Source organism: Microcebus murinus, chromosome 10 (assembly GCF_040939455.1).
Source record: "Microcebus murinus isolate Inina chromosome 10, M.murinus_Inina_mat1.0, whole genome shotgun sequence".
NCBI lineage: Eukaryota > Metazoa > Chordata > Mammalia > Primates > Cheirogaleidae > Microcebus > Microcebus murinus.
The window spans coordinates 47405369-47427705 of NC_134113.1; the positions used below are offsets into that span (position 1 = coordinate 47405369).

Below are 22337 nucleotides of genomic sequence, written 5' to 3' on the forward strand. Positions count from 1 at the left end.
AGCAGATGTTTGTTGGTGTTGCCCAAAGTTGGCAAATTGCATAGTTGATATAATAGGAGACCAAGGAAAATAAAGATTTATTACTTCTAGGTAAAGAATAATTTAAACAGATGAACAGAGAGTCTGTGTCTATTAAATATTTTTAGCTGTCAGTAACAAACTCTCAGCTCAAACTTTGCTTAAGAAAGGATTGGTGGAATCGGCATCTTGAAAATATAATCTAGGAACCATCTTCCTACTCTCTCCACTTAAGAGATCTCAGTATGGGCTTCATTCTAAAGTTTGTCCTTACTGTGGTTGCCAAAGTCTACAGTGGTGTTAGGAACTGTCACTCAGACCCTATAAAAAGAAGAAAGTCTGCCTTTTTTGAAGCTCCATCTTAAAAAGCAATACATTTCCCAGAAGCCCTTTGGAACACCTTTCCCATAATGTCCAGAACTTGGTCACAAGTCTATCCCTAAACTAGTAAAATGACATTTCCACAATTGCTCAAACTGATCAAGATCTACCACTGATGTGAGGCTGAGAAAACCTTCCTTAAGGAGTGAATATCTGAACAAAATATGAAGAGTGTATTAGCAAAAAAAGAAAATGATTTGTGCATAATGTTCAAAGTTAAATAATGAGATAAATAAACATAGATATAGGATATTCACTTAGAGAAAAGGGAAAAGAGGAAATTAGGTCAAGGATCAGCTTCATAAAAATGGAAAAAAGGGATGGAGAGTTACAGAATGGCTGGAAAGTTTGCTTCAAAAGGCAGAATTATTTTTGATTCAAGCCATAAGGAATTGTCAATCAATGTGGATAAACAAAGATTTATGACGGTGAGCAGATTACCAAATATTATGTCACTAAATTGAATTGTAAGAACTCTGATTCAAACAAAGTCAGTTAACACATGTTCATCCTTTAAAAATGTATATTTGGCCATATCATTATTAAACAATAGTTAAGTAGGCAGATAGGAATATTTAAGGAATGGTTTATGTCATTTCTGCTTTAGGAAAATTGTAAATGCTTTTATTTTGTTTTCTATTTTATATTAGTTATTCCACAATTCTGAAATCTATGAGGCAACCTCTTAACATCAAGAGCGGCATTTGGTGGTGTATTCTAAATTTAGAATGTTATAATAGAAGCATAGATTTGTAGAATCAGGAAAGAATATTGCTGAAGGAACTAAAATTGGAACCTAGTATGAGAAGGGACACTCATATATAGTTAGTGCTTTTGAAAAGGGTTTTGGAAATTAAAGGAATTGATAATTTTAGGAGAATGTAATTATATCAAAGAAATTTTATAAGTCATAATATTTTGCATCAATAAATTTGTCATGAGAAAATGAATAATCTTGTAAAGTGATATATAATGTAAAATTATAATTATTAGTAAGTTCAATTTTGTAATTTTCTATTCATGTTGATTTATTAATAACATAAAAACTTGCATTAAGATTTCTTCTGTACACTCAAATGGATTGGAAACAAGGATGAAATATTAAGATCAATATACCCCCCCTCAAACCACAGAGGATATTATTTTATATTCTTTCCTGAAATAAGAGCAACAAATAAGTGAATTAAAGCAATAAGATTATCTTTAATACATATACCCATCAACCATCAAAACTCATTTTCCTTTGAAACATTATAGGTTGTGTTGGTTCGTAACCCCCTCAGGACTATATAAAGACAATTGTCTGTTCTGAGAAAGGGAGTTGGGTTTTAAATTTTCCCTCTTGAGGTCTGACTCTTGTTCACTCTAACATAAATTTGAAAACCATTTTGAAAAGAAAGTGAGTATGTCATTGTTAAAAATAAAACCCTTGAAATTTCTCACAAATCTAATTAGAAACCTTTAATGCCATAAAAAGAGGGAATATAAAACACTTAAACTGAAATGTGATATGGCAATATATTAAAATGGTCCATCTGATACTACATCAGGGACCAGCATTAGTGATTTATGAAGGAACACTTAGGTCTCAAAGTACTTCTCATAGTTGGGTAAGGCGAGAAGCCAGGCCTCTTGGTAGATTGTTCACAGTATGAAAGCAATGCAGTGAAGAAAATGACATTCCAGAGGCAGTTTTTACAGACACCTTTGGCAAAACGAACCAGACCAAAAGGAAACAAATAATTTAGAACAATTTCAACAGTATGAACTTCTCCAGCCAGTCATCTTTCTTCTGTAAGCGTTCATTTCAGGGCCCATGTACTTCACTCTCATCTCTTTTTCTTAAAAAATGCTTTCAAAAACAAATCGCCAGACTAGAGTCACATAGCCAGGACAAGTAGGAAGAGTCAAGGGCGTTGGAGATTAAAGAAAACTGGCTCCACAAGTCCCCTAGCCCATAGGAGATGCCTTAGAACACAGATGTGTCTGGCAGCTGTGAATTTTTAGGATATCAACATTTTTGTAGATGACCCTTCCAATGCCTTGGGTATCTCTTCATTTCTGATGATCTTGGTTTGTGCCCTGCCTCAGCCACCCACTTGTGGTCACAGTCTAGACAGAGATTCACAGACTTTAACGTGAATTAGGATTTGACATGTCCTTGAAACTTGAATGGGGAAAAAAAATACATCATAATTTTCACTAATTTCTAACTGAAATTTAGCATTCTTTTAATATGAATGTAGGTAACAAATCACTGTTACCAACAACAATAATGGATATTCTCACATATTGCAGCTGTGTTTATTTTGCACTTCTTCAAAAATATGACATTTATTGAACCTGTTCCTATATCTCAATATCTAATATGTTAATAAGCACACTATTTTAATGTGTTAATAAAGATTTATGTGGTTTCTTGATATTTTTATAAACGCATTTCAGTATAATCAATTTCCTTTTAACTCTATGTACTATGTTTTATGCATGTATTCTCAATATTCTCAGACATCCACAGACCATTAAAGGTGTCCATGACTTTAAATGGTTAAGAACCTCTGTAAATCTTGATATTACTAATAATGGCAAACATTTTTAAAAATTTTAATCTTAAGTGTTCTACTGTCTGGCCACTAACTCTTCTGTTTCCAGCTTATCCCCTCAAATCTCCTCCCAACTCCAACAGTTCTTCACCTTTCCCCGCCCAGAACTACTGATGATACCATTGCTTGTTTTTCCTGTTCTTTATTCCTCCCATGTCCTCAGCTCTCTCCTTAAATGTCAGCTCAGATTCCATGGGCCATAATTAAAATAGCTGCCTTGTCTATCCCATGCCCCATTCTCCCTCCATGCTCGTCACATGGACAAACCCCAAACCCTGATCAAATGCAGCCTTCCTCATAGTATGTGCCCAATATAAGCAGAACTCCACGTACTCCCATCAAGACCTCCCCTCTCCATACCTATCCCCGTAACTCCCTCCTTCATCAGCACCATCTGCCTGGAGACCCTCAGATCGAATCTCCTCATGCATTAAGTCTTGTTTATGACAATCACTTAAGAAACTCAGGACTCTCAAATTATTATTACAGCTCCAGGTGCCCATTTCCTGCATTCATCTCTGTCCATACTTAATTCTTACTGAACTCTTAAAACCTTCCCACTCTGCCTTCTGGAACTCATTTGAGCCATCAGTAACTGTCTATAACTTCCATCTCGTCACTGAATGTTTCCTTCACCTTTTACTGATCTTGGTCTCCGCATTGGCATTGCTCCTTCTGCAGATTATTCAAAAGTGGTGGTGCTCTCTCTCACAACCCTTGAACTCTGGGCCAGGTGGATGGGTAGGTGTCCTTGCTTCTTGTCACTTCTGTAGTATTCTTCTCCCTCTTGCCTAAAAAGCCCTGCTTGGAAGTTCATACCGTCAGCCTCTCCCACACATTTTCCCTTCTTGTTGAAGTTTTCTACCAACCTCCTGGGTCAGTCTTACTTATTTATTAAAGATGTTAGTTTTCAGATCACTGTCACTCTTTCCAAAGGACTTCTTTCATGCTTTCATGTGATTTCAATGCACATGTGGATGATCCTTACATTACTCTGTCCTCACAGTTCCTTGAAACATATCCTCATATTTATGTTCTTTCCAGGCCTCCACTCCAACCCTGATCATTACTGTCTTCATAATATAAGATGTCCTAGTCTCTGACCACCTCCTGTCTTTCTTCTCACTTCTAGTTCTCAGATTATTGACATCTTTTGACCCAGCAGGAAGCACAGCCATTGATCTTACCACCTTGTGTATGTCCCTTACCTTCCTCATGTCCTCACTCTCTCCATATCCAGCTTAAATGCCACATCACAGATTATAGTTACTCCCTTACATAGACCAACCTCTTCTTTTGCTTCTCTGATTTCACCATATTCACATGGCTAACCCATGGATTAGATCTAACTCACCACTTGCTCCATGCCTACATTCTTTCAGATAAAGGGGGCTGGAGAAGACTACCAACATGAAGACTGGTTTCACCTCAAATTCATGATCACTAACCTCAAGTGGGCCCATAGTGCTTTTGGGCCATTTCACTAGGTTGTTCCAGCTTATCCACTCTTCTCTCCTAGATAATTGTTTCATACCTTCTTCTCGTTCTTTAAATTTTCAACACATCTTTCCCATCTTCCCTCCTTAGTCAATGACCTTGCTTCCTATTTGCCTAAGAAAATGGAAGCAATCCAAAGCAGCAACACCTACAGATGTGCCCATGTCAACTGCCTCTTTTGTAATACCCTGGCTGAACACTTCATGTTCTTATCTCAGGGCAATCCCACTTCACGTAAGCCAGATTCTAACACATCTTGTTAATTATAGAATGTTGCTTCAGCCATCCTTTCTTTTCTCTTCTGCATCATCATTTTTCTTTTATCTATTTGATTCTTCTCATCACTATGCAAGCATTCTGCAATATTGCCCATCTTTAAGGGGGGAAGGACTCACAAGACAAGCTAAAACAGGGGTCCTCAAACTTTATAAACAGGGGGCCAGTTCATTGTCCCTCAGGCTGTTGGAGGGCCACTGGAGAGTGCGGTACACATTCCATACATGCGCACTATGGGCCCAGGACAGGTAGCTGTGGCAAAAACACCTGGCAGGCCGGATAAATGTCCTGTGGGGGAGGGGTGGCATGTGGCCCGCAGGCCGTAGTTTGAGGATGCCTGAACTAAAGCAACAAAAAAAGAAAGAAAGAAAATCCCTGTAGCATAGTTTTATGATCTTCTGCAGAGTAAAATTCAACAAACAATTTGTTCATCTTTATCATCTCTATTCCCTTTTCTCAAATTCTGTCTTGAATTTGCTCCAGTCAGGTTTTCACTCCAAGATTGTATCAAAATAGATCTTGTGGGGGTTACCAGTGACCTCCCTGCTTCTCATCCAGGAATAGTCCTTTCCTTAACCTCCTAGCAGCATTAATGCCCTTAACCACTTTCTCCTGCTTGGCTTTCTGATTTCTGACCAGTCTCTCTTGAGCTCTCCCCACCCCCATACTGCTGTTCTCACTCTTCTTTGGTAGTTTCTGATCATCTCTCCAACCTTTGAACTTTAAAATCCCTTGAGCTCAGTACTTCAGTACCTCTCTTCCTTTTAGTCCTTAAGTAATCTCGTATAGTCTCAAGCCTTTAAGTGCATGGCATGTTTATGCTGGAAATAATCAAAACAATCAAATGTCAGTCTATTCTGATTTATCCAGCTGCCTGATTGCTATCTCCAGTCAGATATCTAAATTGAACTCTTTTTCCCCTCCCTATATTTGCTTTTTCTGCAGTTTTAGTAAAGTATCACCAATCTTCTTGTAGTCACTTTTGACTTCCTTTTTTATATATATACCATATCTATTTCATCAAAAAATCCTATCCTATTGGTTTTACCACTAAAATATATCTAGAAATATCCACCCCTGCTGCTACATAAAGGTAGACATTATTCCTCTCCTGCTACACATAAAGATTAAAATATACCTATATTAAATAGGCACAGTCCAGGCTTTGACTCCAGGATTGCTGCACTAGCAATCTACTGGTTCTCTTTGCTTTGTGCTTAGCACCTACAATTCATTCTTGACAAAATGAGCACAGTGCTCACTTAAAAATATAGCAGCTCCTATCACCTCTCTGCATGAAAACTTTTAATGGTTTCCCATCTTACTCAGGATGGGGATGGATCACATTCACATTTGTATTTTGCCTGACCTCTTTTAACCTTGTTCACTACCATTAACTCCCAGCTCATGAGATACAAGCCTGTTTTTGTTAGATTTTTACTTTATTTCCTAATATTCTGGCAAAATTTGACTTTCTAATGAAGATATCTATAATCTTATACATTTGTATGTATTTTTTCTATTTATGTACCTTGATTATTTGGCATAGGTATATTCTAATCTTTATGTATAGAATGAGAAGAATAATGTCTGCCTTTTATGTGAGTAATACATGAATAAATTAAAACCTGATTTTTATGTATCTTAAACCCTTGCATTCAATTCCCCATCAGGTCTCATCCATCCTGTGCGTGCTGCAAGCTGAGGCTTTGAGGGGAAAATAACACATCCCCTGAAAATAAGCCCTAGGGTGTCTTCTTGAGGAAAAATAAATATAAGACCCTGTCTTATTTTCGGGGAAACACAGTAGTCTTTAGCACAGAGATTTTTCTGATGCAAGATACAATGAAATGAAAGCATATGGATCTCTCAATACTCTTTTTATCTGTGCAATAAACCCTTCATGTTTTCCTGTCATGGAAAGTTCAGCATCTGTACATATACTCACTAAATTTACCAAATTCAGTCCCACATCACATTTTCTTGAAAGTTGTTGAAGATATCTATTCCCCATGCTCTGTCTTCAAGAGTGCCCATAGCCAGTAACTCTTTGTAGCAAAGAAAATCTTCTAATCTTCTATTATGACCCAAAGGAAGTATAAAACCTGTGCCAAGTCAATAGTATCAGTTGATTCATACACAGCAATTGAATAATATGTATTTTCCTTTTGACGTTTTACATGGAGTTGTTAAGTTGAAGGCTAATTCATGCTACAGATCGATTATGGTTCTCCTTGAAAGCAGCAGTTTGTACTTTGAAATGTTATTGGTGTCTAAGCATCCTACAACTTCAACAGTGCATACTTTCACAATTTCTACATCACTGAACGGCTTCCCTTTGTTCCTGGGTAAATACGCTACTTTATAAGTTGCTTCAGTGCCATTATTTCCAGGTCTTAATGCTACTTGAAATAATTGTTTTTGCTTTTATTTTTCATCTTTTAATTTCTGATGAAAAACGGAAATAAAAATTTTCTTTTAGCAGTACAAATTTTCATGCCTCTCCCTCTAATTTAAAATATTTGTGGCCCTTATGAGTGTTACAATGCTGATGAGCACTGAATTTTTTAGTGTTGATACTGCAGTATCACAAAGGAAGCAAATCATATTATCTTTAGCAGAAACTATATAATATTGTGATTCCCAATCCTCATTTAAAAATCAGATTTCTTCCTTTAGCGTTCTCTTGGTTTTCTTTGACATGATGGATGGGCTGTTAAGCAGATAGAATTAAAAAATACTGTCAAGCTGTGCAACTCTTCACAAATTCCACTTCAAACAGAAATACAGTGCACCATCGTCAAAAGCTGAGAACAGATTGGCATACTTGATTCCCATAAACTCTTGCCATCCAGCCTGCTGCAGCAGCAGTGCCAATCAGGTAGGAGAAGTTAGAACTAAATCAGGAGCATGGCAGCCTTCAATTTAGGTCTTATGGCTTACCAATATTCTGATTGTGCTGGTCAATCTGGCAGGATTATTTTGTTGAAACTTCTTTTATTCTTTAGTATTTTAAATATTTTCATTTTAAAAATGAACTAAAAATATAAAAGACAATCAAAATTGTATTAATAAAAAGAAAAGGATTTGTTTTGTAAAATTTGGATTCAGTCAAAAGGCTGCATTTAAGGACCTGGAGGGCCACAGGTTCCCCACCCCTGCCTTAGAGTATTACCGTAACTTTATGTTCAATTAGATTATTATGACGCAATGGCTTAAAATAAGAGTTTATTTCTTTTTGAATATCAAGGATTACTTTTCATTAGCTTCTCTTTTTTAGTAATGCATTTCTTGGTAAATATTTTGTTATTATCACAATAGAAGGACATTTGTAAAACCCATACATCTATTCTGCCCCATCTCTTCTTTCTTAGTGCACGTCCCTTCTCCTCTAGGAAATTCTTTTTCTGGAACTACCTACAGGTGTGTGTCCTTTTTGGTCCCATGATGTCTTTGGCACTCTGAGTGCAATCATACTCACCATGCAGTAGTATAATTGGGTCCTGTAGTTGTGGTTTATTGTCACTCAGCTGTAATCTCTTGGGGCTGGGGGTTGGAGAGAAAAGCTATTTCTGCACCCAGTAGTGAGCACAGGGTAGTAGTCAATTCCCATTAAATTGAAATTCATCAATGAACATTTGGCAGTTAAATTTTTTTCTCTACTGTTAAAACTTAGAGAAGCAATCCTAAAAAAAAAAAAAAAGAAAGAAAAGAAAAAGAAAAAGAAAAGCAGAATTGAACAGAATCACAAATTTTAATAACATTCAGATGTCTCCTGCCTACCTAACAAAAACACCCAACAACTTTATCTACAAGTTGGATCATGTCAATGTACCTTGCTCAGCAGTGACTTCTCTCTTCCCTCTCACCTTCCCACCAAGAAGTACTATTAATACAACCCAGGATCTGCTCTCCCCAGACAGGCCTCACATCAGTACCCAGCCCTCCTTTCAAGTTTGTGCAAACTTGGAGATCCAGAGTAGTTAACTTGTGGTCAGAATAGCCATGATCCCTCTTGGCTAGGCTTAAATGGTGTCCTAAATCTAGTTATTACCATATAATGTCCTTCGGTTTGGGCCTGGCTGGATACTTTTTTCTTCCTGAGTCCATTACCAGAATTGTTTGGAATATGGCCTGCAGAGACCGCAGATGAATGCCACTCTTTTTTTGACAAATGGAGCAGGTTAGAAAAGAATTTCCTAGCTATGGTAATTGAAAGAACCACTAACTATGAAATATTTATTTATGATAGCAATTTACTGTGCATCTTTAATTGTTATAATAACATAATTAGGCAAATGTTACTGTCATCATTTCACTGATGAAGTAGCTGAAGTTCAGAGAGTTTGTGTAACTTACCCAAAGTCATGCAGCTGGTAAAGTAAGGCACCAAAATTTAATGATTTAATTTTAACACTAAAGCATGTGCTCTTAACCTCTACACTATGTCCAGATGCAATTAATTACATTTGGCAAGTTTTAAAAGGAACCTGATACTGGGACATGACATGACACAAGAGAAGAGAAGCAAAGACACCCAGAAATACCCAAGTCATTCTATAAGTAACTATCACATTGCAGAACAAGTAGTGAAAGCCAGCTAGGCAGAGATGAGATTTCTAGCCCCTGAACTCCAAAACAAATTGTGTTAACAATTTGGGAGAAGATCTGTCATAGCCTCTACCATTATCTAAACAGACAGAATACATATGATTCTTGGAAGAGAAAAAATTAAATAAACTTGGATTACTTTCTTTTAATTATCTAGACTTCATCTGAACAAGTGGAAAATTCATCTGATTCAGTTAAAGCTAACCTATGTAAAGCACCAATTATATAGTCAAATTAAAGTATTATGTAACTATGTTCCTCTAAAGAAATAGCCATGTATTCCTAGTCCAAGATTGTATTCTAAACACATATTCAACTTAAAATATGCCACAATCACTACAGAAAGCAAGAAAGGTTCTAAATAACATTTAAAATCTTGCAAGTGCATTAGCAGAACCTTCACAAGAGAAAAAAAAATGTCAAGGTTTAGTGTGCAACTCATTTCTCTTGGTGGATTCTATTTCTTTTTCAATCTGTATTATGAAATCAACCTATGGATAGCCAGAAATGTCATTCGCAGAATCTAGAAAATCAGTGTAAGACTTTGTTCATATTTCTGAATTAAGTACCTTAGTGCATGTTGGTTAGATGGGCTGATTACTTCATTTTTAGTCTCATTCAGGTAATTTGGAATGCAGGCTTTGAAAATGAAGGTAAGGGTGATATAATTGGAGAGTAAGTTATATTCAGACTGTGAAAAGGGGGCAGATTAAGTTTATGATCTTTGCTTTTTTATGTTGTTTTGTTTTTGTATTTAAGCACGAGATGACTAGGTTCCAAATCCCTAAGGCTGAGGCAATGGTGATAGAGTCCAGCAGAGATGCTAGCACCATATTGGAGATCAAATCAGACTTGGTGACCAAGTTGATATATTGTAGGTGAGGGAGAAAAAGTGTTTTGAAATTGGCTACATTTCCTATTATGAATAATTGAGTGCACAGTGACATCATGGACTGACCTAAGCAATGCAGAAGGATAGGCGATTTTTGTAAGAATAATGACAAGAACAGGGAGAATAGAGGGAGAGAGAAGTGGTCCTGGGACAAACTCTGAAGAGCTTCAACCTGGAAACACCAGGTAAGATAAACTTGACGTGGGATAGTCCAAGTAAGATATACTATGTCAAAAATGAATCATTTCTTTCAAACTTCTCTCTCACTTTTGTAACATGTCTCCTAATACCTAGAAAATTCACTATGAATTACTTAAAACATATTAGTATATCATCATTGATAAACATCCCTCTGTTTAAAAGTCCCTTTGTATAAAGTACAGTGTCAACAAACATAAAGACAAGAGTCAATTCTTGAGGCGATCAAAAGCAATAATGACTCCAAAAATTTTATAATGGAATGACTGAAAGAAGACTGGTAGTACTGGTAAAAATACTGGAATTGAAAGAGGAGTTTTAATTACTATTCATTTTGTGGGAATTTGGCTTGTTCAATATAAACAAAATGGTTTCTTAAAGAATTTCCCAGAATTCCTGATGGTTAGAAAGGAGTAACTACTCTGATGATTTTATAAATAAAACTCCTTGCAGAAGTGATGAAAGGTAATCTTTTTTTCCACATTTTTGAACCTAAAAAGAATTTGAAAAGAACTTAAAATTTCAGGGTTTAGCACCATGCAACTATGACTAAAAATGAACCTTTTGGAAAAAGAAGGAATTCTGAAGAATATATAAACAGAACTAAGGAAATTCTGTGCAGATACAACACAAAGAAATTAGAATTATTTTATATCTTTTGGATGAGAAACTGAGCAAGTGCAATCTCTTAGAAATTATTTAGATTATAGGTGTTCAATTCTAGCCAGTAACTCCATACTGATTTCAAACCATTGTTAAAACAGCTGAAAAATTGTTTCTCCCATGGAAGTGCAAGTAGAAAATTCAGCTGGTTATGATCTTCTTAATAGTTATGGGGATTCAGTGAATTCAGGCAGTTTCTAAAAATATTCATGAGCATGTAGTAAAACAGAGAGGTACCAATTAATCCTTTTTGATAGATGGATGACACTGAATCCTGCAGTAAGGTCCCAAGGTCTAACAGACAAATGAGTTCAGGATTATATTAGGAAGGAAAATCTTAAATACCAAAACACTGCCTAAAACAGGTGAGTCACTCCCTTGTCATAGCCCCAAAGCCAAAGATGACTCAAGAATGGTAAAATGGGACTTTTTGCCCCAGTTTTACCCTGGGAAACTTCCCAAAGTAGTTGTTTCTCTGAATCACCACTTGAAACCAGTGGGGAAATTGGATTTTTGGCTGTTGTGGCTGTAGAGGTGTTTAGATACCTCTAATAATTACCAACTCTGAATTTATTACATAAAGGAAGGTGGGAGCACTGCATTCTCTAGCAATATTAAGAGATGTTCATGACGCAGCCATGGGTTAGAGGAAATAGCACAAGGCTTTGATTCAGGTTTAAATTCAATATCCAATTTTGCCTTCCTTTAGGTGGGCAAATGTGTGCCCTAGCTTCCTCTTCTGTAAATAAAGATAACGGCACATACTGCAATTGGATATTATAAGAATTAAATATAATAACATGTTCCAAAGTGCTCTGGGCAGAGTAGGCACTTACTAAGTAATTAAAACAATAAAAAAATCCATTGAACAGATATTTATTATCGACATTTTATGGTTCAGGCTGTCCAGAAAATGTATGAATAAATGAAGTAGTTTTAAATAAATCTTCTTTTCAGTATTCTTATAACATTGCTCTCTGTATATTTAAATTTTAGAGTTTTCCTCATTATTAGGTGAAGGTTTCATTTTACAAAAAAAAGCAGAGGTAAAATATAAATTTATATTTAATCATAATCTCTATTTTACTAAAACCAGGTAGGCCAGCCACTTGAATGACAGTGCTGATTAGGGTCTCACAAAACAGCCACTGAACCTAGATACAATATATATGTTGAGGCTCATGGTGCTGACTGACAAAAGCTTTTCTCTATTATCCCCACAGCCCTTCTCTTCCTGAAAGACCTACCGTTCTAAGAAATCTTAATAGGCAACACATACCTGTACTTTCCTAGTTCTAGGAACTGATTTCTCCCACAGATATTGGTAGTATTACTAGGGATGCAAATGTGCGTCTCCTAAACACATTTCATCTCTCCTATAGTTTTAGGAATACCCATACAAAATAAGCCCTCTACACAGGAATAGTCATGGTCTCCAGCTGCAGGACAGGGTCAGCCTTTTAGGTTCCATTGTCTCATCTGGAAGCAAACATTGTGCTCCACCGTGCCCTTGAGCATGGGTGTTAAAACCAGCAAAAGATGGAATTCATGTCAAAGAAGAACTGAGAATTTGGTGGGCTTTGTGAAAAGATGTATCTGCTTCCCTTAGTTTGGATTTCTTTTGTTTAGATATGCTCATTAAGAAGTTTAAGGAAAATTGGCTCTCACAGCTAATTATTAATAGTTTTATTCCTTCTCTTTATTGTCAGTGCCCCCCAACACGACACAGTGTCCCCATAAAAAGAGAGAAGAAAAGCAATAGAGCAAGTAAATGTGTGTGTGCAGGGGATGATTGACAGGAACAGTGTTCCTTTATCTCTATATAAACCCAATAGGTCACTTATTTGTAGCTCCTGAAAATGTCCAGGAAATCTTATTCATAGATGTGCCCAACTGGTCCCTCAAGCCTAGCACTAAAGAGGAACCATTACCTTGGAATGGTGGAGTGCATGAATCCTTGAATTTTCTGACTCTGCTCGTCCCTTTGCCTCAAAAACTAATTGGGAGAAGTAAGACAAAATAAAGGCAATGGAAGAAATAATATAATAGTTGTTTTATGAATATGGCAAAATAAAATGGCATTAGAAGTCCCCAGTATCTCTAACTTTGAGGTTGAAAAAAAAAAAACTGATCATGGGGGTAGTTTGATGTATTTAACAAAGTCAGAGTTACCATCAGAAGAATGTTCTGCCAAATAGCTACTTCCAAAGACAAATGCAAAGATTATCTACTACATTGGCTCTGGTTGTTGGTTAATCCATTATATATATGTTGTGTATTCTATAGAATAGGATACCGAGGTCTGGGTCTCTTCTGTCTCACCCCAGACTCAGTGTATTCTTGCTAAATACTCACTAAATAATAATTTTTTTAAAATGAACACACTAAATCTCATGTTTCAAATTCACAATTAATGGATGGTTTTTACTATGCATTTTGAACATGTATTTTTTTTTCCATTTAATTCACATGGATGCCCTACTTGAAGGTATTACACTCCCCATTTTACAGAAGGAAATGGAGCTCAGAGAAGTTAAGTACTTTGTGAGAGGTCATACGCTCAGGTGAATGGTAACAGTATTCAAATAGAATTCTGTCACACCTCAAATATTCTCTTGAGAAAATGTCACCTTGCATTTCTAAGGAAGCAGGAAAGCCAAGTGTAAAAGTCCTCATAATTACAGATTCACCTTGCCCAAAAATAATGTCAAAATCAGGTTTTTTGAGCATGTGCTTGTTGGCCAGGAGGCAGTTAGAAGTTACTTTTACATTTCCCAGCGAATCAATTGGTCATCACTCTATTGGAAATGCTCACTCTTTTCTCAAAGAAGAAATTCATCCTGGCAGCCTGGCATTCTCTGACAGGGAAAGGGCCAGAGTCAACAGTAAGGAACAAATACAGCTGCCAAGATAAGCTGCCAGCAAACCATGTACCTCTGCCAAACAAAAAAAAAACACCCTCTATTTTGCTTGGCATATGGGTTCCTAATTGCCAAACAAGTAGGAGCAGCAAGATTAGTGGGATTCACTGGATTGAAAAAAACCCACCAAAGCCACTAGCACTTAGAAGATCAAGTTCTTAATGTATATTTATAAACTAATATCAACTTTGATTATCATAAATAGGGGGGTGATATAACAAATATGCTTGCAAATTTTATGGCTCAATGCTTGATGTTTTTAAACATATTATGGTTTGCTAAGACTCTTAGACTCATGGCTGTAGTAGGAACCTTAGGACTTGTAATATTGAACCCTATCATTTTACGGAAGGAAAATCCACATCCTTGAGAAGTAAAATAGCCAAAGATCATAGGAGCATCAGAGCCATGTCTTGAGCCCAAATATTCTTTTCAGCCCAAAGTTATATAAAACTAGTTATTGAAAGAACTGTAAGTAGGTCTTAAGCTATCTTTTTTCTTCTCTACTTAGCTTATTATTTTGCTATCTCAAAGATGAATAAAAAGGTAACATGACCAAAAGCAAAATGAACAAGCTGAGACATAGACAATATAATAATAATAGATATACTTAAAATAATAGATATACTTAAAAATATAATAAATATAATTATAATATAATAAAATAGATACACTTAAAAATCATCAAATGTAGAAAATTTTGCTATACCTCAAAGATCAAATCTATCTTATTTTCCTATTTCTCTTTTGTTTTCTTTTCTGGAAACTCTTAAAAGCAATTAGGGTAAATATCCATTATTTCATTTCATCAAAGTCAAGAAGTGGTGGTTTATCTTTTTGATGTGCTGTTGAATTTGGTTTGCTTGCATATAGGATTGAGGATTTTTTGCATATAGGTTCATAAGGGATATTGGTCTGTAGTATTCTTTTGTTGTTGTTGTATCGTTTCTTGGTTTTGATATCAGGATAATACTTGCCTCATAAAATGAGTTAGGGAGGATTCCCTCCTTCTCAATGTTATGGTTTCCGTAGGATAGGTACCAGTTCTTCTTTGCAGGTCTGGTAGAATTTGGTTGTGAATCCATCTGGTATGGGGCTTTTTTTTGTTGTTGAAAAATCTATGGGATTCACTAAAAGCAGCCTTAAGGGGCAAATTCAATCTCATTGCTCATTATTGGTCTGTTCAGGGTTTCTATTTCTTTGTGATTCACCCTTGGGAGATTATGTGTTTCCAAGAATTTATCCATTTCCTCTAGGTTTTCCAGTTTGTTTATATAGAGGTTTTTGTAGTGTTCACAGATAATGTTTTGTATTTCTGCTATATCAGTTGTAATATCTCCTTCTTCATTCCTGATTGAGGTTACTTGAATCCTTTCTCTTTTGTTTTGGTTAATCTGGCTAGTGGTTTATCAATTTTACTTATCTTTTCCGAAAAGAATCAACTTTTTGTTTCATTGAACCTGGGCCTTTTTTGGTTTGTTTGTTTCTATTTCATTTAGTTCTGCCCTGTGCTTTGTTCCTTCTTTTATTCTGCTGGCTTTGGGTTAGGTTTGTTCTTCTGTTTCTAGTTCCCTAAGTTGTTACATTAGGTTGTTAATTTGCGATCTTTCTGAGTTTTCGATGTAGGTATTTGAGGCTATGAACTTGCTCCTTAAAGTTACTTTTACTGAATCCCATAGATTTTCAAAACTTCTATTCACTTCGTCATTCAGTTTAAAGAATATTTTGATTTCTATCTTGATTTCATCATTTACCCAAGGATCATTCAGCATCAGGTTGTTTAATTTCCATGACTTTGTGTAGATTTGAGTGTTTCTCTTGGAATTGATTTCCAGTTTTATTCCACTGTGGTCTGAGAAGATACATGGTTTGATTTTGATATTTTTGAATTTGCTGAGACTTGTTTTGTGACCTAAGATATGATCAATCCTGGAAAATGTCCCATGTGCTGATGAGAAAAATGTATATTCAGTAGCTTTTTTGATGAAATGTTCTATAAATGTCTGCTAGGTACATTGGTTCTAGAGTCCTGTTTAAGTCCAATGTTTCTTTATTCATTTGCTGCTTTAATGATCTGTCCAATACTGTCATTGGAATGTTGAAGTCCCCAACTATTAAGATGCTACTGTTTATTTCTTTGCTTAGATTTGGGAGCTCCTGTGGTCTTCTTAGCAGCATGAATTGTTTCGATATGTTCAATTTAATCTCTAAGACAGTAGGTGGTGCCTGTAGGTCAGAGTCAACCACACCATGTATGATTTGAGTCAGTAAATGCTGTAATAGGCTGCACAAGTTGTCCTCTGACAGTAGGTGAAGCTTGCTTGCCAAAGAGTCAAATGCAGTATTGTTTTTTGGGATCAGTGACAGACTCTAGCCCCTCAGGAGAAGCACTTGAATGCCCCAGGTGGTGGGTGGGGTCCTGGAGCTTCCAGAGGACTCCTTATTCTCCACCACAGTAGATATAGGTGGAGGAGTGAAGCTGGGCAGGGCTGGGCTGTCAGGTAAGCCTGCCTTCAGGCTCCTCAGAGGTGGGTACAAGAGCTATCTTGACAGAGGTCAAGGGTCAGCTCCCAGACCACTGAGGAACACCACCAGTGAGGAGCTGATGCAGCCTCATCACGTCAGAAAGTCTGCTCATGGGGGAGGGGCCATCTAGGATTCACAGACTGGCAATCAAGGGTAGTGAGTTTTGCTCTTTGGCTACTGTAGTCTGGGCAGGATTTGAGAAATGTTTGTGTAGGAACCAGTGACACAAAAACCAATGGGCTGAAGCTCCCTAGGGAGGAAAAAGGCACACAATGGGTGGAGAAGCAATATGGCACCTGCTGTCTCTGCTGGGTCTGTGGTGACTGATGAAAGTGACCCCAAGGGGACTGGCAGCCTGGTGCTTTGTTTTCAAGAAGCTCCCATTTCCTAGTGGCAGCAGCAGCTTGGGGGCTCATGAGTGTAGAAAAGCTCTCCAGCAGCTTGGGATCCTGCTGACTACCAGAGGTGTGAGAGAAGGAGAAACAAAACCCCCACCTACCATTTCTACAGGACTCCAAGTTTCTCAGAGGTTGATCTCTGCCAAAATCTTGCTCCTTCTTGTTCTGTTCTGCAACTTCTTCCTGTGGTAGCTCTGGTAGGTTTTGGCAGTTTTCCCTCAGAATTACATCTGAGCTATGTATTTGTTCACCTAAAACTTTTTCTTCTTTCTGAGACAATCTAGTGACCTATCTCTAGGCAGCCATCTTGTCCCACTATCTAAGAAGTTGGGAGTTTAGGTAAAAACATCAAGAAATTCCAGTGGAGGAGACATAGTACTCTAAGTTGGTTTTACATTTCTTCTGCTAGGGAAAATGATTCACAACACCAATGGTTTGTTCATGTTTAACATTCATCAGATATGTAAAAAGCAAAATATATGTTTACTACTTACTATATAAGTACTAGAATTATACTTGAAAATATTATTATTATATATATTTTGTTAGATACAAAACCAATATATATATTGAAAAATCCATCATGAATGTATGGATACCACATTTAAAATGTCTTTAAATAGTACTTCAATCAGGTCTCTAATTTCTACTTGGAACGTGGAAGAAAGTTGAATATGAAGACCACAATTACATAAGCTTGAGCCATTAGAGAAATAAATATAACACACATAAACATGAAGAGTTTATTTTAAATAAATCAAATATCCTGATGCCAAAGCCACAAATTATGAAATTGTATTTGGTTTTCATACTAACACCAAAACTTCAAAATGGCATCCACAATTGACTGAACTTCTTCCTGCAACCTCAGTTTGTACTGTGCCAACCCACACATTCAGGCAAGTACATAAACGTGTACCCATCACTGATGTAATTTGTGGTCAAAAGACAGAGCGTTGTAGAGACCCTGCAGTATCCTCAGACAAAGGTCTTCAGGACAGATCATTTAAGTTAGGTCAAACAGTAAAAACTAACTGTTTTGCTGTGTGACTGAGGTTTGTTTTAGGCCACCTTATGGGAATAAAATAATGTGTGAGCTGTGTCATATTTTTAAAAACATGTAGAAAAGTAGAAGGTAAAAAAAATATCTATAAGAATACAAAGACTTCTTGTATTCAAAGAATACAAATACCAGCTTAGGTGGTAGCTGGGTTTTCCCCTACGGCATTTATTTTCCTTCTGTGCCTTTGCCTTGACACATTAAGAGCAAGGCACAGTGTCCTTATGCATTTCTAAAACTGGTCCCTTTCTAAAGTTATCTACAGAATTGGATCATGGCATAGAGGTTGAAAGAGCATGGCCTTTGCAGCTAGACAAATCTAAGATCTAATCCTTTCTCTGTCCTCTACTGGTTTTTGGCCTTGAGCAAGTCATTTTTCCTGACTCAGAGTTACAAAATCTATAAAATCAGGATAATAATACCTATCATTGTAGATTATTGCATTAATGTCATAATATATTTTTTAAAGGGCCAACATGGAGTCTGTTTTGTGGCTATAGAACTGTCATGGTCATGATTAGTGTTTTCATTGTTATGTGGTATCTGCCTTAATGTGGCTATCAGCAGCTACTTGAGGGTTGTTTATATTGCTATTGCTGTTTGCCCCCACATTTTGACCGTCACTGTTCTGTTTATTTCTAAGAACTACTTTATCTGTGTCTGATAATGCTTTTCCTCTCATGTTTCCAGGCAGCATCAAAGGAAGGGAAGACAGGCGTGCAGATAGATATGGTTATCCTCAGGGAACATGAATATGCTTTTAATGACCAAAGATTCAGGATAAATGCCCTAAATCTCTATGAATATAAGTGGACTATTTCAAGGAATGGCTGTTTTAAGTCACTTTTAATATGGTAGATAATAGTGATTTAAGGTTTCAAATTTAGAAAATAGAATCCCAAAAATTAACAAAAATCTGTTATATTTGAAAATTATACTTTTTAGCCCTTCATTCATTCCAACAGTGTGTTCATTGAAAATAGTGCCTAATAGGTGTGGAGAACGGGAAGGAAGAATATGCCTTCTTGGTTCCACTTTCTAACACTTTCTCAAGAATTCTAGTGTGGGCAGGACATAGACCCATAGATGGACTTAACTACAGAATAGCCCTTCTGGGTGGCGCCCAAGATGTAGTGTAGTCCAAAGCACATTACATCGTTTTAATTTTTAATTCACAATATAATATCTCAGGGAAATTGTTCTTTAGAAAAAAATTGAAGAGGATTATTTAATATTATGAAAAATACATTTTTAAATTATTGTATGTAAATGTCTAAATGACTTAAAACCATTGGGATATGAAATTATGTAAAATCCATCTAGCAAACCTATGATGTCATTATTCCAGGTAACACAAACAATATTTTCACTGTATCTCTTTATCTTATTGTTTAAAAGTTCATGTATATATTTGCTTGACCTTATGATAGAAATTTGAAATGGCTGGATCATAGGGACAACATGAACATTTGTGATCTTATTATTTTAGATGATTAATCATGTTGTGTAAACAGCTCCCTCGTAATCCTGGATCAAACACTTTTGCTTTTCTTAAATCACTTAAGAGTAAGAAAACTCGTTTTGTAAAAGAAACCATTTGTTTTTGAAAGCTACACAGTTTTGTCTTCCCCAAGACAGACTGAATGACCAGCAGTGACTGTTATCAATGAAATAATATGCACACTTTTGGTTTACTTCGTAGGTGCATCCACCCTATCTCCCAGTCTTCTCGGCTTACTTCTGTCTGTCCTTGGCATCCTCGTCTACTTGGAATTCTGAATGTAATACGACAGCTGCTGTTCCCATCCCAGCTCAGAGGACATGCTTCATCCCTGGGATGACTACAATTCCTTCCAATTTCTGTGGCTCCACCCTAAGCCAAATAAATTATACTTTAACAAACTATCCAACTGATTTACAACACACATTATGACTGAGGCATTCAGGAACCCCTTCATCCAAAAGAATAAACTTTTAAATGGATATAAATGATTTTTAACTCGTTCCAATATGCCTTATAAACCACTTAACCTGATTCTGTGACAGTTGCATGATTTAATCCAATGGGACAAGTTACAGTGTTCAATTCAATACTATAGGCTGTAGAGTGAAAATAAAATCACCATACACAGGTGCTTTAAATTTAATAACGAGTTGTGAAATATAATAGAGGTTGAAATGTTGGTCGTATGTGATAAATGTAAGAGTAATACAGTCTCTTGTACTATCCTCGCGGTTTTGGGTCCTGCATATTTTTGAGTGGCCCCTATCATTCGTGACAATATGAGTTTTCCTGGGGAAAAAAAGTAGAGTATAACTGAAACATTTTGACATAAGTCCCATTTCCAAATTATTTTTTCTGAATGAGTTGAAAGATTTTGAATTTTAAAAACTAAATTCTGGAACTTACTGTCAGTATTCTTATTTTAAAAGTAAGTAATTTTCTAAATATTTGATTTTCCAAATCAATAATACTTTTCAGTTAGTTTTTAATAATAAAGCAAACATGCCATATGAAAATTTTTTTTACTTTTATAATCTACTGTGAAGTTATTTTATGCTTTTCTTATCTTCAATTCCAAACCTCAAAAATCATAACTCATCTAGAGTATCATTATATTACTGTGTTTGTTCATATGTGGGATGATGAATTTTGAAAAACAGAGTGCTTCCTTATGAATTGAGATGTGTCAGTCTTCACACAGCTAGGAATAAAGGACAGTTAAATGAATATTAGAATTACCTGATAATATTCTAGTATCCTCGATTTTGTGCTTCATTCCTAAGTATAACCTTTCTTTTATTTTGGAGATGTGGGATCAAGAAATCACCTGTAGGTCAGAAAAGCTACAGAATTTCTTTTTTTGTTGTTTTTAAATTGTTTTAAAGCTCATTTCCCACGTTAACGCAATACTGAAAACTGGCTAAAAATACCAAATCGATATATTGCTAATGGTACTTTGAAGAGTATGCAAAACTGGAAGGCCAGAAGGAGACAGATAATGTGTCTTTCCAATGGTGTCTCCCAAGTGTTGGTGCTTTGGGTTTTTATAGGTTGTGAAAAGGAAGATGCACATTTCTTCATTCTCCATGGTGTGCACGGAAATGTGTTTGAGTGTGGATGTAAAAGAAAGTAATAAAGAATTAGCTGGCTCGTGAAATAGTGCAATGTCAGATGATTCAAGAGGTGTAATCCTATTTTATTAGCACAACCTTGCGAGCTAATTAGAGATAGAGTTTATCTTTTTAGAAAGGATACCTTATAGGTTCATAAAAAAAATATTTACAGGAAGCAAAATGAACTATTACTACTTTATCCCCCTTTCTTTAATTTGTATAATTTTTGTACTATATATCTATGTGTAAATGTTTAGAGCCTTCATTATGAAAATATCAATAAATATTTCGTTAGTTTACATTTAACTCTTTGTTATAAAATGAAACTTTTTAAAGTAAGTGAAATGGATGATTTCCCTGTGGAAGTATGTCAACAGTCTTCAGATCGTTGCCAGATTTCGTAAAATATTTAATTATTTGAAAAAGAAACAAAATGTCTTCATACTTTAGGGGAAACCAATATTCTGTAAGCCTTCTGTACAAATGTTTGTGTTTCATTGTTACACTTTGGGGTTTTTCTTTTGCAATGTGACCCATGTTGGGCATTTTTATATAATCAACAACTAAATCTTTTGCCAAATGCATGCTTGCCTTTTATTTTCTAATATATGGTAATAGCAAGCAAAACTGGTTAGATTTTGCATGAGATGGTTCTGAAAGGTAAGAAGAAAGCAGACTTTGGAGGTTGTTTAGTTTTAAATTTCTGACAGAGATGAAGTAGATTAAAATCTGTCATACACTGATAACTCAAGCTTTTCATTTTCTCATACAGTTGTACACATTTAACTGGGACCATCAGTTTTAAATTGCTGTCAAGCTAACTAATGTATCTTCTGCTTTAAGACACAAGATTCTTAATTAAACTTTATATAGATATAGATACATCTGTTGTTTCTTTGTATTTCAGGAAAGGTGATAGTAGTTTTATTTGATACTGATAAATATTGAATTGATTTTTTTAGTTTTTTTTATCATTTTTTCAATGGAGTAGTATAGGACTGTGCTTTGTCCTTTTTATGAATGAAAACAAATTATAAAGAAATAAATGTCTTACTGTTACCCAAGAAATAACAACTGTCCTTTCAATTTACCTAAAGTTTAAATTTATTTTTAGAAGGTTTTCATTATTAAGTTGAATAGCATGGCATAAATATCACCAGTTAAGCAACAGTTAAA

The 22337-nt window shown here is 35.8% G+C and overlaps 1 protein-coding gene across 4 annotated transcripts in view; it reads left to right on the forward strand.

Annotated features, from left to right (window-relative positions):
- The window catches only part of CNTN1 (contactin 1), a 340010-nt gene extending 317971 nt beyond the window's left edge, over window positions 1-22039 (forward strand). For all 4 annotated transcript variants that reach the window (XM_076007181.1, XM_076007180.1, XM_076007183.1 and 1 more), the window contains one exon: window positions 19747-22039. In XM_076007181.1, the coding sequence (XP_075863296.1) occupies window positions 19747-19823 (77 nt within the window). In that variant the 3' untranslated portion in view covers window positions 19824-22039. The remainder of the gene's footprint in view (window positions 1-19746) is intronic.
- Window positions 22040-22337: the final 298 nt, after the last annotated feature.